Here is an 18,137-nt window from a genome sequence, read left to right on the forward strand (position 1 = left end):
ATTACATATGCAGACCTGGTCGTCAATCATTCGCGACACACTCACATCTGCGCAAAATGCAAGGTGAGGCCTTCAAGTACAGTATCGCCGAAGAAACTCTAGCTGTACTCAGTTGCATATTGCCTGCTCAGAGGTGATCTCTGCCTGACATACAAGGCCATGTCCAACCCAGAATTGATGGACATACTCCACCTAAAGAAAACCTTATCCCCTCAAGCCACATGCTCTAGGGATCTAAACCTCACCACAACAATAAATAGGATGTGCTGGAGGGACAGATTCCTGTCCCAGAGACTTCCCATGCTTTGAAGCAAGATTCCAATCTACATTAGGCAGAGCTGCTCGCTAGCACTCTTCAAGAGAAACCTTGACGAGTGAATGGGGAAACAGAAAGTTTACCCCGGGGATCACTTCAGGGGCTCTGCTGGACAGAGGCACAGGGAACTAATCTAAGAGGGGGGGGTGAAAGCCAACACATCTGGCTAGGCTTATAAATGCCTTCGGACAGACATCCTAGTACCTACCTATGAACCTATATCTAACCTCCTACTGGCCCTCCTCCTCTACAAAACCCTTATGACTGACTAACTCTCACTATCAGAACACACACACACACACATACACTTATGTAAAAGATTATCAAGTTTTTCACAATCCACCTTCAATATGGCCGTGCCTGTAACTAAACTACAATGCACAAATTTTGCTTTCCCCACACTAGTACTAAACTCTGCCAATCACTACCAACCTAAGAGAACTCTCCCCATACACAGAGTTTAGAGCTTTACACAGGAAACCCCTACTTAAAACAGGCTTCATGCCAATGTCACCAATCCAATCACATCACTTAGAACTCACTATCTTTCCTATTTCTAGTCACTTCTTCACTTCGTTCATCCCAACATTCTGCTGAAAACTTTACTCAGTCTTCACTAGTCAACTAGATTGGATTCTGTTTGAGTCTCTTGATTCAAAGTGACAACCTATGAATTTACTTGCTATTGTACCAGTCTGCTTGTAACTCACTTTTCAATTTCCTATGTGTAAAGTTTGTATAAAATCTCAAGGTTTGTACAGGTATACATCTCTCTGTATTAAACTTTCTCTTCTTAAAATTGAGATATGCTCACCAGGGCTGTAAATACTCCACTCAGATAAATGCACTATTTCACTAAACAATGTAGAATAAAAATAAAAGCATTAGGTGCCAAAACGTAACACTAATGCTATGGGGTCATCGTAGCAGCATGGTGACCGTCCTCAGTAGCGTCGTATTAGTGCATAAATAGTCTGGCGTGCACAGACCGGTTGCTAGAAACAAAAAATTAATTGACATAAACTGGTAAAAAAAAATTATGCTTAAAACACTCGGGATAATCATTTTCCTCATACTTTTCAACTGTTCCCGATTTTCAAGGACATCCCCGATTTTGATTCGAACGTTAGTTCTTGTCATTCTTAATCCCTCTAAAAGCTGGTGATTTTTTTTGAGAAAACTCGACACATTACACGCCATAATAATGAAAATAATTAGATGTACAGATTTATTTTACTTTAAAAAAATTAACTTAATCCACCTTCTCTTAGTGTCAGTGTTTCAGATTAATATTTAAAAGGTGTCCCTTAGAGGCACAATTTCCCTCATAAGATACTCAAAACAAACGCAAGTAACCCAATGCATTTCCTCACCATAAAGAAAATATACGTAATATATGGAATTGAACACTTTATTCTGCTTATTTAAAAACAAACATAAATGCTTACCAGCAAGTACCATTGACAGTCGAATCTTACAAGCGTAACACCAAAGAGCAGGAAGCACGCCAAAAGCGTCAGAAGGATGCAGATGCCCAAAAATGAACGAGTGCTGCTGCGCATGCTCCTTCTCTTTGTGTAGCTAGTCTAATAGTTGCTATCCGTATGCAAACGGGAGATGGTAGTGTTAGATTGCGGTGTGTGAGATTTTGGTGTTTGATTTTTTTTTCTGTCTTCTGTAGTCTTCTGTTCCTTTGCATATCCCGGAAATTGTACGGGACCATAGCACACAGCGACACCCGCAGGCCGTCCGTCTGCCACTCGGCCAAGTGAAGTATGGCGAAGAAACGGAAAGGACGAGTTGTCATCGAGTCTGATAGTGAGGACAGTGGGAGCGATGAGAACCTAGACCAGGTAAGTGATGCCGTGCAGGCCCCGTAAGAGGCCTCGGGTTTTTCTTATAATGTATGCTGGAGAGTGGCGTGGAATCAGGAGCCTTGTTATTCAGACCGCCGTGTCTTTTGTACAAAGAAGAATGCGCGTCCATTTGCGATGTTGTGCACCCTGCAGAAAAGAGCAAGTGAGCAGCATTTGTATCGTGCATGTCGATTCTGCACGTATGCTTATTTATTTGGTGGTGTGGCACAGTGAAGGATGTGAGTTTGCTTACTTTTGCCACTTTTGTAGGGGCCTTTGCTTGCCTAGAGATGTAACTCACACTCTGGCAGGGGGTGGTGGTCCTAATTCCTAAACTGAAGGTAGGGATATCTTGGGTCATAGTCCAGTCACAGGCTTAAAGAGTGAAATACGTCATTTGGTGGGAAGGTACAGATCAAAACAGTAACAAGCGCAGTGTGTATGACGTTGTAGTGGCTTTGTTAACTCGTTATAGTTACTAGGGGTGGTTGTCACCTTTTCTGAAGTCCAAAGCGGAATTTTTCATACTTAAAACATTGTTTTAATGGGCATACTACATTGTTGACATTAAAAGTATATGTTCGTTTTGGTATCACATTAAAAAAGTTAGATCTTCAGTTATTTTTGTTGTGTGATAAAGAGTTGTATGGGGTTCACTGTGATTTGTTGCGTTATTTAGGTACAAGTTAAAGTCTCAAGATTTATTGAGTTGTTAATGTTTTCTCCCGTTCAGGGTATACTGTCCTCAAAACACCGGTGCGGAAAAGCACGGGATAAGTGATGTATTTGTAGTATGCAGTCCCAGGGTAGTAGTAAAACAGTTGTGTATGATGAGTGCTGATAGATGCTGGTATCATCAGCGCATTTGGATTTTTTCTTGTTACGGAATTAATAGTTGTTTGTAAATATGTTCGGGATTTTAGGGTGTCTCTAGGAACATTGACTTTTTTAGGTCAGTATTATATTTTGTAGTTGGGGTGTGGTGCCATAATTAAATTAATTTTACCGTTTTTTTTTTTTTTTGTTGTTGTTGTTGCAATGTCCGGGATTTTTGGCAGAATGATTGTGATTATATGCAGCAGATTAGAATCCGCTGTTTGTTTACTGATACGGGTCATAACTGATGAGGATTGCTAACCAGTAATTTTGTTTTGCATTGCTGTCCTTGGATTCTTGGTTCTGCTGCTGTTTATTTAATTTGTAGAAGCACTGCTGTATATTTTAGGAATGTACTGTTTAATCATACTGTTTTTGTGGGTTTCTAAAGTACGCTGTTTCTAGATGAAGCAGTGTGGTTGCTGCAGAATGCTTTGTTTTATTTTTCAGAGCTCTAGTTCTTATGCTGTTATGTAGAGAAATCGTATTTACAAGTTATAAAATGTGTTGGTGTAACCCACTGTGATTACAAAAAAAACCCCCAGTAAGCACAAAGGCTGTCATATTTCCGCATTCTAGCTACATACTGGCAACTGTAGAGAGAATGTTTCAGTTCTTAAAAATCAGTGTTGTAATAAAGTCACAAAAGATCAGTGGTCTGCAGCCAACACTTTTTGCATTCCCCTAAAGTGATACTGTGAAGTTATGTTTTTGGTTTTTAATATGCTCTGTTATTTACTCATTTGTTAACCAGATAAATGAAATGATTATGGACCATACCTCTCAATCTCTTAGAGCAAAAAATCTGGACAAAGCCTAAAATGATGGGGGACAAATAGGGACATAATTTAAATATTGCTCTTACAAACTTAGAAAGTTGATGGAATAATAAGTTTTGCATTAGCATGAATTTTTTGAAGGATGTAGAGTATTAAACTCAAATATTTGTCATTATTTAATGACTTAAATCTTCAGCTGTTTGCCAGAAAAGTACAGATTTTATGAGGAACACACCAGAAATATGAGGCAAAAATCTGTACAGTTGAGAGGTATGTTATGAACCTCCTTCAGGCACAACCCAGGCTACAAATGTTAAAGGCAATATGTATGCATTTAAATGTGTGTATTTGGTTTTTGTTTACCAGGAAAGTCCACCTAGGTATGATGCCGATTTTCAGCAGAGACCTCAGGAGAAAAGCTCCAAGAAATAACAGATGTACAGGCAATGTTTCAGTTTAGGATGCACCCTTCTCAGGATGCAGTGGGAGTGGCCAGGGCCATTTGAGTGATAGAGGTATATGAAGACAGTGATGTCCCCAGAAACAAAAGTTAGTCCGAAACTTAAATATCACCAGTATTCCTACTACTGTTTTAAATTATAGTTGCTTCCAGGCTGTTTTTGCCTTGGTAAGCATTTATTCTTCTTTTTTTTTTTTTTAAGGCACTATTATTACAAGAAGATTCCTGTATACCTGCTAAGTTATGTTTATGCAGTTATTTAAAAGACACCATATACATGCATGTTACCATTGTTATTCACCTAAACGTAAACATTAAAGTTGTACGTTGCAGTTGTTTTGCTCAGGTAAGAAAACTGCTGATAAAACATTTTATTCCTAATCAATGTCCCATAAGTGATAAAAAATATCCAATGCCAGTATTTTAATGGAAGGAAGTACAGCCGATAAGTTTTACTGAAACTGGCAGGAGAAGTAATCTGGTGATAAGAACAAATTCCATCTTTAACCTCAAAAGCAACGTATCTTGTTAAATTGAGAGCGCACAGCCTTTGGTGACAGACCTGGGTACACAGATTGACAACAATCTCACATTCGACCATTATGTAGCGGCAGTGGTCAGAAAAGCCTTTTACTTGGTTCATCTCATAAGTCAAGGGATTGCATCTAGAAAAGAGGTTATTACCTCTCTGTATTCCTTCCTTGTTAGACTAATAATTAAGTACAATGCCCTGTTTTATATGTACCTCTCCAAACACCTGCGCCAGTTGGAAAGGCCACAGAAATACCTCACAAAAATAATCCATGGCCTCCAGTACCTGTCCTATGTGGACAGGCTCAAATCACTATCACTCTGCTCTGTATCGTACAGATTGCTTAGAGGTGATCTGTGTCTTCCCCACAAGACAGTTGCGGAGCCTGGCCTTCTAGAGGTGCTCTATATCAATAAGTTTAACTTCTCCTCCATTACCAGCTTGAAAGGCTTAAATCTAATATACATTAACAAAACCTGCTGGAGAGACAGGTTGCTCTCCAAGAGTGTGTCCTGTCTCTGGAACAGACTTCTTACACACAGAGTACGTCGTTGACCCTCTTCAAGCGCAACCTTGACGAGTGGATGGCAAACCTGTGTCCCTCATTGACAGGGGCGACATGTTCTGACTGAGGTTTCTTTTTTGAGGGTAAACTCTTGGTTAGGCTTGTAAGGGCCCCAGGGCCATTAGTGTAGTAACCTCCTATGATCCTGTGAAATTACCGATGGTTAACTTCAGCCTCAAACACACACATGCATGCTCTTGCATACATGCACACACAGCACTTTAAATGAAAAAGGGGTAGTATGAAATCTTGAGAAGAAAATGGTAATTACACACATTAACAGCATGTTTTTACTTTGGATATTTTCAAACAAAGGTTTTCCTTGTTTTTATTTATATATATATTTATTTATTTATGTATTTATTTATTTTTTGAGGAAAATGTCTTAGTTCCTCTTAATCAGGTATGCAATTTAATAGAAAGTCAGATAACTGTTTAGATACACAGAGATTAATTTACCTGCAGTTTAAATATAGTTTCCATACTAATTTTTGAATCCGACCAAATTAGCATTCCTTCTCTTTGCTTTGACTTGATGTCAGCATTAACCAAAGCCATATTTTAAATAAGTCATTCTTCCATCCCATTGGATTGCAACCTTCAGTGACACTGTGCGATAAGAGATGCTAAATTGTGCGTGTCTTCTAGGGCTTTACATTTGACCCACTGTACCAAACGAGTCTGTATGGTTCAGGTGCAATATTATACGGGAGCAGCATGAGTAAAGAAACACAGTACCTCTTCCAGACCTTTGTAGTGATTTCACTTATCAGAGTGCTGTTTCTTCATAACTCTGCAGAGGGCACAAATCATGTGTCAAGATCCCAGCAACCCTCAAAACAACAAATGTCAGTCCTAAACTTAACTGTTAGTGTTTGGTATGTCTTGGTTTTATGTAATATAGTTAATATAAAAAATATAAATATATATATATATATATATATATATATATATATATATATATATATATATAAAATCTATAGTGAATAAGGGATCCGTGGTGCAATTTACAGGTATTTGGTTTGGTTTGCAGACCTCATATCCTTCAGAAAGGCATTTCATTAGCATGCATTTGTTTAGCAACTTTTTAATTTTATATGAGCAATAATTTAAAATTTGGTAGAGTAATTTAGACTTGAGGCCTTTACTGATAAGCAAATATGCTATTGAGAGACTTTGTTTTGCAGTGGTGTTAGTTTTCTGTACACTGGGGCCATCACGTAGTATTTCTGTAAGTGGGTGGAAATATCACAGCACTGTGTCTGACAGATGGGGTGGCGCAATGTAATGTGATCTGCCTTTTGAGATGGTGCATCCTAAACTGAAGTATTTCAGATGTAAAATGCAACAGTGTTTAAATAATATATGTAACTACTGAAATTATTTAAAATGTAATATATATAGGAAATATCACACACGGATACAAAGTTTAGTAAGTTCTAAGAAGTGGTATTGTTATATACTACAAATATCACTGAAGCAGGAAATTCAGTGTAAATGTAATAACATCATTAATAAGTAAAATTTTAAAATCTGGAGCTATAGTACAACATGCATCTGTAGGCATTCTCATTTGTAAGCTGATAGAAGGATATATTTCTCATGGGTGTGGAAACTGTTTAAACTGCAGGTAAATTAATCTCTTGTGTATCTAAACAGTTACCTGACTTTCTATTAAATTGCATGCCTGATTAAAGGAACGAAGACATATTTTCCTCAAAAAAAAAAAATAAAAAAATAAACAAGGAAAACCTTTGTTTGAACATATCAGAAGTTAAAACAGGCTGTCTCATGGGAGGAGTGCAGTAACCTCACTTCAGTAAGACGTAAAGGAGCCTGTTGGGAAGAAATGGTGTATGAACTATGAAGAAAACCTGAGGATTTGGGTATTTTTTAACTTGTTGATTCAAAACATTTGCATATTGTAATACGATTTGGATGTAGTTTGAGGTTGCTCTTGAAAAGCTTAAGAGATAGAAACTTGTTAGTTAGTGTAGATGCATACAGTAGGCTAGGGAGAGAGAGAGGAATATTGCAGTTACTTTCCTGCTGTGGTCTTGAGAAATGGCCTGACTTTGTGAAGTAGCCCTAATTTGTGTTTGGCTTTTTTGGAAAATGGCACTGATGTGCTGGTCATGTTTGTCATCTATAATGACACCAAGTAACTTGTGATTGGTGCCTTGTCTTGTCCTATCTTTGTGTTATTATTTTATTTGCAGTTTGTTTTCCAGGATAGCCCATTGGGCTACAAGGAGCCTGTTTTCAATGTAGTCTTGGGGAGAAAAGCTCCAGAGAAATACAAATACATAGTACAGATAAAGCACAAATCCATAATATACATTTTCAGTTAAATGTTAAGTACATATTTTGGATAGTACAAATCCATATCACATAATTCAAATGTTACATAATACAGAAATAAAAGATTTTCATTAGCAAAATTACATCAGGTTAATTCGATAAGTAGTATTTATTTATTTTAGATGATACTATATTTAGTGCTGTGCTAGTTGGTGGTGGGAAGTTATTGAAATCAAATGTGGTTGTCTTTTTGGGATTCAAGAGTATTTATTTGGGATTATTCCAGCCAGGTTTCAGTAGATGAGAAGGAGTCTTGGGTGGGTGTTTGGAGCTGGACAGTGTTATGGCTGAGCAAGAGAGAATTGAATTGTTGTATACTGTAAGACTGTTGCGTATTTAGCCACCTTTATGCATGTCATTTATGAATATGTTAAATATGAGGGAATCCTAATATTGACCTCTATGGGACTCCTGTTGTAGTGGTTGATGAGTAGGGTAGGAATCCTGCCATTTGACAGGTAGTGTGTGGCTGTTGAGGTAACTAGAACACCATTCAGTGATAGTGCTGCATAGTCCTTGTTGTGGAGAAGAGGGTGAGATACTGTATCAGACACGTTTGAGACCTACAGAAATAGGGTGGGGATGAGGTTATCTATCTAGAAAGTTTGGTAGGGCAGTTGTTTCTGCAGTTTTGGGGCAGTAAGTCGTGTTCTGGGGGGTAAGTTTTTCTTGCAGAAAGTTTAAGGTTTGATAGATGCAGCTGTCTAGTACTTAGAGAGTGGAGTGAATATTGTATTGGATCAGTAGTTTTGAAAGTCCAGTGGACCTACCCCCTTTATTCATTGGTTTAGTGTAATGCATTTTTTTAAATACATAATCTTGTACATATTTGTTGATGATAAATTAGCATACAGTATACATTGCCTAGTGTATATATTAAATATATTCTGCAGGAAAATTGTTAACTGCTAATTTTAGTGGGGTTTAGTTTAAGTACTTACAGTAGTAATTGGGTTTGGCTCGTATGAGAAATTCTGTTCAATTAGAACTATAGTTGGAGCTGAGCTGAGATGAGGTATATCTATATTTTGTTGGCGGTTGTTAAGTAGTAGTAATAAAATGTTAATTGAGCCTGCAAGATGTGATATTTGTTTCATGAAGAGGGTTAGGGATGGATGTACTTGGCTTTAGACATTTTGTTTATTAGTAGATTAGAACAGTTTGGAATTTAATATTACAGTATGTTGTCTGTGCTGTTCTTTAGAAGACCTTTTTTTTTTTATTATTAAGATTTCTTAAGAGTCTTTAAGTTTAGTAATCGTTTTTGTGCCATTTACACCACATGTTATCTGTAGTTTTCATTAATCTTATTGGTTTTTGTTAGCCAGGGTGCTGTTATCACTTCGATTGGCTTATATGGTGGAGGTGCCTTGTTGTTTTCAAATTTTTATAAAAGTGGTATTAAAGTATGAGACAGCATTATCTAGTGGGAGTGATTTTAGTGCGGCCCAGTTACAATGTTTCAGGGTCTTCAAGTGCTGTTTGAATTTTTTAGGTTTCTTACAGAGTTTAGGTACTGGCTCTTGATTTTTATGAAGTCTCTATGTAAGTTGGATAGTGGTCACTAAGTGTATTGGATAATATTCCAGCCTTATTTTTTTCTGGAGTTGGTCTGTAATCCGGGATATTAACTTTGTCAGCAGTTTTAATATATCTTGTTGGATATTTAAATTAGATCAAATAGATTGATATTCTAATGGGAGCTGCTGGTGTCTTGATCATAGCTTCATAGGTTACTAGGTTAATGGATGTAGGGCCTTCACAAGCCTAGCCAAGTAAAAAAAAAAAAAAACAGTGCCCTAGTTGACCATTATTAGTCATTGTTTGCAGGGTGATACAAGGTCAGGACCGAGTACCCTTGTCCATCAAACTATTAGTTATTCACTTAATGTATTATATACATACGTGTTGATACTTCAGCTAAACTGCCTATAAAAAAACATGCAAACCAGATAGATGATGGCCAGATATTGGGACTGAGGTTCCAATTCTGGACCTGCATAGTAGACATCTTGAAGTAATTCTATGGTGTTAATGTATACATGCAGCATTTGAAGTGAGTGCTGCAATGTATTTTTCCACTTGTTTTTTATTTACGTATATGGTTGTGTTTAATAAAAAGTTCCATATGTTTTATTAAACCTATGTCTAAAGAAAATTTGGCATTTCTTATTGTGACGTTACCTTGGGTAATGTGTGTTGTGCCCATAGATTTTAATGGGGCACCTTCACACGTGGTAATATGCCCATTAAAGTCTATGAATGCAATGCACTTTAACTGACAAATCACTAAAGTTAATCTTTACTGTTTTTCCTTAGTGACATCAGTGTTTTGAAATCAATTCCGTTGGTTTTAGCATAATGATTAAGATGTTTATCCTATAAACGCATAGCTTAGGGTTTGATTCTTGCATGGGCTAATTGGCTTGGCTCACAAGGGCAGTTAGCCTATTACTAATCTATGAGCCTATGAATTTTTAGTTGTTTTTTTTTTCTTGTGGAAATACTAGAAGAAGATGCTGTGAGATGGGAAAAGATGCTGTTTGGCAATCTTTTGCGCCATATGTAATGCAAAGGTAAGGTTTGACAACATTGAAAATCACTTTAACCACTAAGCTACTGTGCTGTCTTATAACTAAGATGTGGATATAAGTAGCTTTTCTAAATATTGTTATACTATATTTTAATTATGTCCACAGCCGGGCTAGCCACCTGGCGGTTTAAACCTTGGCTCTTGATTGTCACTATGAAGTGACACCCCAATCCCATGTGCAAAAATGGGGAAAAGGGGGTTGTGGATGGAGGGATATTTTTGTTAATTACGTTTTGCTTAATTTTGTCAATCACTTTTTTTTACTTTTAGGCATATGTGTCTGTAATCTATAATTATATGTATTACTTGTTTTGCCCTTCCTGTTTATAGCCCAGGGTGTGGCGAAAGTGGTCCTTGATTGATACTGAATGAAAAAGAAGTAAACTGGGTTATGTTTTGTAAACTGGTGTATAGAAGTATATAGGTAAGTGTAAGTTTGGCTTCTATAATTTAAATAATGGAAAGTGTCTAAAGGTGTGGCTTTTTAAGTTTTATGCTGTTTGTGAGATAGCAGCCTAGAATACCATAATTTGAACCTGTGCAGCTATGAAGACTGTTACATAGAAGTGGACTGGAAAGCATGGGTTAGTTTTCTAACCACAGTTTAATAAGTAAAAACCTAAGTAGTAGTATATTTATATGACATATAAAAACACTGAATATAGTTAGGGGTCTCACTTTTCAAAGGTCCAAGGTATTTACTGTTGCAAGCAATCAAACTGATTACCTTCCCTCATTGTACTAACCTGTGTTGTTTTAGTGGTAGCTGTATAACGCAGGTGATACAAGCAACCGTAGATGATTTTTTTGTGAAACAGTATTTCAGGGTTCATAGGTAGGTAGGTACTAGGCTATTTGCCCGAGGGCATTTATAAGCCTCGCCAGAGTGTGACGGGTTTCACCACCCCATTGATTAATTAACTGATCCTCTGTCAAGCAGAGCCAATGAAATGATCCCAGTGGTGTATTTTTTGTTACCCATCCACTCGTCGAGGTTTCTCTTGAAGAGTGTTAGTGAGGGGCTCCGCCTGGCGTAATTTGGAATTTTGTTCCAAAGCATGGGGAGTCTTTGTGACAGGAATCCATCCCTCCAGCATGTTCTATTTATTGTTGTGGCGAGGTTTAGCTCACTAGAGCGCGTGGCTCGCAGTGACTTGGATTTCTTTAGGTGGAGCATGTCCATCAATTCTGAGTTGGACATGGCTTTGTAAGTCAGGCAGAGATCACCTCTGAGTAAGTGATATGCCACTGAGTACAGCTGGAGCTTTTTCAGTCGGGCTGCGTAGGACATATGTTTGAGGCCAGTAATCCTCTTGGTGAGGTACGTTTGTGGTCTTTCCAGCTGTTGGAAGTGTCTTGAGGTACATCCCAAATGGGGCATTGTACTCTATTATAGGTCTAATGAGTGACGAGTAGAGGGGCACTATAACCACTTTATTTCTAGATGCGAACCCTTTAGTAATTAGATGGGCCACATAGAAGGACTTCCTAACTACTTTGGCAATATGATTGTCAAAGGAGAGATTACTATCTACCTGGGTCCCCAGATCTCTTATTACCTCTTCTGTATTAGGGGAGCTGCCACCTATGTAGTAATTTAATTTGTGGGTGTTTTTTTTTTTTCCCAAATGGGATAACTATGCATTTTTTGGCATTTAGCTTGAGGCCATGACTTTGACACCAGGTGTCCTTCTCAGTAAGGCCCTTTTGGAGGATGTCAGTGTCAGCTGGAGAGTCAGTTATGGCTCCCAGTTTGCAGTTATCCATAGTCCTCCTGTGTTTGCCTGTACTTCTGAGAAGTATATGCCGAACAGTAGGGGTCCCAGGACCGAGCCTTGCGGGACACCACTTGTGACTGGTTTAGATTGGGACCTGGAGCCCGCTATTCTTACCGTGTGAGTTCTGTCTGTAAGCCAGTTGGTAACCCATCTTGTGACGTAGGGGTTTATGTTCAGGCTGGTGAGTTTTTCTGTAATACCCGAGTGAGGAATGGTGTTGAAAGCCTTGGTGAGGTCAAGGTAGGCTGTGTGAACCACCTTTCCCTCATCTCTTGTCTTGGTGACTGTCTCGAAGAAGTCAGCCAGGTTTAGTAGGCATGATCTGCCCTTAACAAAGCCGAACTGGGTCGGGTCAAGTGTTTGGAGGTTCCCAATATCTTTGTTAATGAGTTCCATAATGATGTGCTCCATAGCCTTGCAGACCAGGCTAGTCAGGCTTATGGGGCATTAGTTACCAGGGTCAGTTGTGGCCCCTCCTTTATGGAGAGGAATAACCGTTGCTGTGTGCCACTCCGTGGGCACATAGCCTGTTGAGAGGCTGAGGTTGAACAGCGTGTTTAGTTGGGGTGTTAGTTCGTTCTGTAGTTCATGCAAGACGCAGCTTGGGACACCATCTGGTCCCATTGATGCCGTGTTTTTGGCTCTTGAAAGGGCTGTTTTCGTCTGTGCATCTGTGATTTTTGGGACACTACACTTTTCTGGTATTGTTGTGGGCCCTTTTGGAGGTGAGAGAGGTGTGAAGTTTGCACTGAATCTATCTGCCAGGATGTTGGCAATATCAGTAGGTTCAGTATATTTTGTGCTATTTTGCACTAGTTCAGTGCATATCTGCGAGTTGCCACTTAGATTCTTAACATAGCTAAAGGAGGCTTTGTGGTTATCTTTTGAATCCTTGGCTATTTTTCTTTCGAAGTTCGCCTTGGATGATTTCATGAGGGACCTTCGTTTCTTGCTGATACTGATCAGGGATGTCTTTCCTTCTTGGGATTTGCTTTTTTTCTGAACTAGTTTCCTCCTTCTGTTGTATAGCCTGTTTATTGCAGGGGTCCACCAAACTGGTTTCCTTCTCTTAGAGGAGTGAAACTTGGTTTTGCTAGGAATGGCACAATCCTTGCATCCTTGTAGATGCTCAGAGAGTGCATTTGTAAAGGTTACTACATCTTTGGCAGAGTTATCCTTTAGCGTGGGGGCTGTGAAACTTACCATCTCTGTCTTAAGTAAGGTGAAGTTTGCTTTAGAAAAGTGTTTTACTGTGGTTTCTTTAGTTGGGGGTGGTGGTGGTGGGGTGTGGACCTCCAGAGTGATTAGTTTAGTTTAGTTTTTGGTCTGATCTAACCAGTGACGGGTTGACCTCCGGTGTGGAACACCTGTTGCCCATGTTGGTGATGACCAGGTCCAATATGTTTTCACCTCTGGTAGGGGAGTTTACCAGCTGATCCAGGGCTTTTGAGTTGATGAATTCCAGGAAGCGCTGGGCCTGGGAATTTGTACTCTAGTAGTTTTCCCAGTGAATGATAGGGTAATTGAAATCGCCCAATATCAGGGTTTTCGGTAAGACCTTCATGTTTTCCAGTGTCTCCAGAAAGGTGGAGTGGTGGTCCTGGGTCATGGAGGTTGATCTGTAGCAGACCACAATTTGCATTGCAGATTTGCCCGATGTTAGTTGCACATGGATGATCTCAGAGGTATCATGCTGCACCACTAACCTGGAGGTGTAGGTATCCTTGATGAATATGGATACACCCCCTCCTTCTGTGTTTCGGTCCGTGTTCTGTGGCCGAAACATGTATGAGTTGTAGCCCGGTAGTGCTGTGGTGCTCTTTGGAGCCTTGAACCAGGTTTCAGTTACTGCACAGATGTCGATGTTCTCCATACTGTGGAGTGCTTCAAGAATGTGCATTTTGAAATTTAAACTCCTGGCATTGAGTAGCATAACCCTCCGTGTTTTGTTAATTGTGGTGTTTAAAGAATGGGTTTGACTTTTGAGCCTTGCCTAAAAAAAGGTACTGGGGGGAGAAGCAAGAGCCTTGGCTACTATTCAAAAGCCTAGGGATGATGGGTGCAAGCCGTCTCTTGCGAAGCAACGCAGCTTGTCGAGCATGTCATCCCAGGTTGACAGACACTGGATCCCCTTTGAATGACACCAGAAGCTTAGCCAATTGTTGAAATTGATCATTTTTTTTCTTTTATACTGGGGTATCATTCTTGGTGAGGGCAGGATGCTACTCAGGGTCATACTAGCCTGGGCTGCATGATCAGAGAGCTCTTCCATGTCTCTTCTCATGCAGTCCAGGGAGGTATGCCTCGGGTCATTCACACCAACATGAACAATGACAGAGTCATATTTGTACTTGTTCTGGAGTGACCTGAGTGCTTGTGTTATGTGGCGGATTCTGGCTCCCGACAGGCAGCTAACAGTAACCTTCTGCTTGTCCAGCCTAGTGAGTGGGACGTCAGTGTGCCTGACTATAGTCGCTTATTACTAGTGTGTTAGGTATGTTATTTCGCCTTAAGGGCTGTGATTGTATGGCACACTGATTTTGTGTTTTATGTGTTGTCTGGTTTGTGACTGGAAGTGCAGGTTGTTTGGGTGTCTGCTTTGGAGGTCTCTGCTTTTGCAGGTTTTTATTTAGAGCCTCAGAGTATGATTTTGTATATTTATGTATTTTTTTGCTAGTGCTGTTTTAGTAGGTCTGTGTGTGGCTGGAAGTGTGGTGCAAGTGTTAACCTTCTCCTCTTAGACTGTCTGTTCCAGTCTTGGGTGGAGACAGCTTAGCTTCCAGTTTGGCTGTATAATTGCATCTCTCGCATATGTTGGTGTTTTGTGGTAGGAGGAGAGGGTTGTTTGTGTACATGAGGCAGTTGTAACATTGCCTCAGTATACCCAGATTCACCAGCGAGACTGGAGAGTGCACCTTTGGTCATGCCTGAATAGTAGGGTGAGCTGCTTAGTCGCTTGGTTGGTGAGGGGTGAATCAAGACCCTTGCCCTGCTGGGCAATCAGTGTCAGGATATGTTGGTGCTTGCTATTAGATCTGAGCAAGTGCTGGGCTGTAAGATGCTTTGAGTGCTTAGGTTGAGAGTTTGACTAGTTTCAAGGGAAAAACTGAAGAGGAGACTTATTGGAGCCAGGAATAATTTAACCGTAGCTAACCGGCACTGCCTGGTGCGCAAAACCGTGCAAACGTGGTTTTTATAGTAGGGAAATGAAAGAGAGAGAAATTGGCCCAAAATGGCCACTAAACTACTAACTTCTGGGCCGGAACCACTCCTCCAGGGACAGATAGGTGTTGGTAAACTTGTGGGCTATAGGTAATGATTCCTTATTGTACATTAGATTTGGAGCCCAGAGCTTTCTCCACTTTCCATCTAGATGATGGAATTGTAAATGTGATATGTTTGAAGAATGTAGTGACCCATTGTGTGGCATGAAATACAAGGTGTTATTGAAAATGGGGCACTGTCCATGATTAAAGCACATCAAGGTGCTAGTAAAAGTGTAGCCCTCAATAACATTGGAAGCCACTTGTATTTTTCAAGGTTCTTGCATTGATGATCCAGTTTTGGAAGAGTTGGCTATAAATCTGCATGCTTAGGTGATTTGGCCATTAACATTTCCTGTGCACAAAGTGCAGAACATTTCTGCAGTGTTATAAAAAGTGTCTGTCAGTTCCTTTTGCTGGTGGAAAAGGTTTTTATACAGATGCTTTCCCTGCGAACATGCTACTGAACTTTAAAAAGTAAACTTAACCTCTGTAACATCATGGTAGTGAAAACAATGTGTGTCCATAGACATTACTGAAGGCACTTATTTATTATTTATTTTACATTTGCTGACCGGGCTATTCTAACTGGATATATGTCCAGTTTCAGTAGAGGCCCAGGGAGATAAGCTCCAAGACAGATAAATGAAAAACTTTAGTAATCAATAAACAAAAAAATACTAAATAAAAATATTCATAATAAGCAATGCAGATTCCAATGTACAACAGAAAAAAAATGACTAAATAGCCAGATTCATTGTATACAATGCATATTACAGGTTACAACACTTTCCAACATGAGCTAAGGTTCACCATTACAGTCTGTGGATGCAGAGCATGCTGTGCTTACAGTAATGTCATGATGAGCCATAGTAGATTTATTTGAGCCGTGGCTTAATATAAAGTTTGTGAAGCTTTTTTATTAAAAAGGGGCAAATAAATACTAAATTACAACAACCTAGATGCATTGTGCCCCTTAATTCACTAGATGCCGCAATGCCGCAATGCATCTGTGAACATGACCATATCACTTTCAAGCAGTGTGTAGCTTCCATATTTAAGATTTATGTTGTATCTGATACTAATATTTATTCAGTTCTGGATACAAACATTCCTTTACCTTGGGTAAAATACGTGCCCCTGATTTAAAATGTAGGGAGCCCCAGTAGCAAGTACTAACCACAGAGTATGCTTTGCATAGCCATTTGACAAGGAAGAGGCAGGGATCCAACTAAATGCTATGAACTTTTACATTCTTGTTTTGTTGACCTTATTCTACCATTTGATAGTCAGCTGGGTCTCTGTTCCATACTTTTACTGAGACTTTTGAGTGTAGCAGAAGTTCATGAGTTGTGCCTCTTTGAACTAATCCATCTGAATTAAATAAGTAGTTGCATAATACTGTGCCATAAGTTTGTGTTTATTCGAGTGCACCAGTTGCCAGCATACAAGATGGAATTTATTTATTTTAATTTGTTTACTGGATTATTGAAAAAGTGATGTAGTGCTCCACATACTGAAGACACTGGAATACGGGGTGAGGATAATATTTACAGAATGGGCAAATGGTGCAATAAATCATGATTGGAGAATGAAAATCTCCAGCAGGGTGGTACAAGTAATACCCGCTGAAAAACAAGTCCACTGCTTTACCGTATCATAATAAGTTGCCTGTGGCATCAAGCTTCAAAAAAAAAAAAAAAAACCCATTGTGTGTGCATTATTTCCACAATGACGCACACCTTGCTGGGGTTATTGGCTTACTTATTGGATTGACTAGCTTAAATTGTTACACTACAGCTACTAAAAATTTCAGGCAAACATTAGTCCTTCGGTAGGAGGTAGGTTATTTGCTGCTAGATATGGGGCTTTAATCCCCCTTTCTTAGCACAGGTGATATTAGAGTATTTCATTTTTCCATTGGATAGGAGTTTTAAAGAATAGTAATGTGAATAAATAAGTCTTGGTGTGTGGCTGCTTGTTTTAAATTGTAACAGGAAATTGTTTTAATAAATGACGCAACATTCTGATTTGTTCATTTATGGAAGCTGCACATAACTAAAGTGTGTTTAACATCAGTAACAAGGCCCTGTAAGCAACAATTTCTGCCTGGTTTTACCAGTGTAAATGTTGTGGCGATGATAAAATATCGCCCTAAATTACATTTGTTACAGTGAATATATTTAGACAAATTTTTAAGCCCTTTGTTGTGCTGCAATAGACATTAAGAGAGGGAGAATATGGTAATGTTGGACACACTTGTAGTATGGAAGCTTCGTTTCTTGGCAGTGGTCCTTTGTGTAATTCTGTTTGTTACAGAGTCTGTTTATTTCTGTGCAGTACAGTGTTTTTGTTTGGTTGTAAATATTAAGTATATAAAGGAACTGCCATGGGGGTAGTTTTTGATTCCAAATTTGCAAATTTTGCATTAGGTCTGCTTTTGAGGTAAACATGAAGTTGGATTAGTCATTAAATTTTATGAATACCTAGACAATTTTCTTATCTTTTGCATATAAAGATTTGCTGCTGAAATGTCTAACAGATATGAATTGAATTTTTGTTTGGTTTGCTAAACTAAAAGTTGCAAACGTTTGGAATTACAAGGATGCACTAACAGTAAGGAGCTACAGTTTTTTTTCAGTACTTGTTGCTTCAAATGACTTCCTATGTGATAAAAATTGCCCTCTTGTCTGTTTATATATATATATATATATATATATATATATATATAGAACATAATTTATGGTGAATATTTCAA

At 38.9% G+C, this 18,137-nt stretch overlaps 1 protein-coding gene across 1 annotated transcript in view; it reads left to right on the plus strand.

Annotated features, from left to right (window-relative positions):
• Positions 1–2,054: 2,054 nt before the first annotated feature.
• The window catches only part of RTF1 (RTF1 homolog, Paf1/RNA polymerase II complex component), a 2,150,039-nt gene continuing 2,133,956 nt past the window's right edge, over positions 2,055–18,137 (plus strand). Inside the window, exon 1 of the mRNA XM_044074060.1 lies at positions 2,055–2,169. Coding sequence (XP_043929995.1) covers positions 2,092–2,169 — 78 coding nt within the window. The 5' untranslated portion in view covers positions 2,055–2,091. The remainder of the gene's footprint in view (positions 2,170–18,137) is intronic.

The sequence above is a fragment of the Protopterus annectens genome, chromosome 6.part0 (genome assembly GCF_019279795.1).
Source record: "Protopterus annectens isolate FY-2018-M chromosome 6.part0, PAN1.0, whole genome shotgun sequence".
NCBI lineage: Eukaryota > Metazoa > Chordata > Ceratodontiformes > Protopteridae > Protopterus > Protopterus annectens.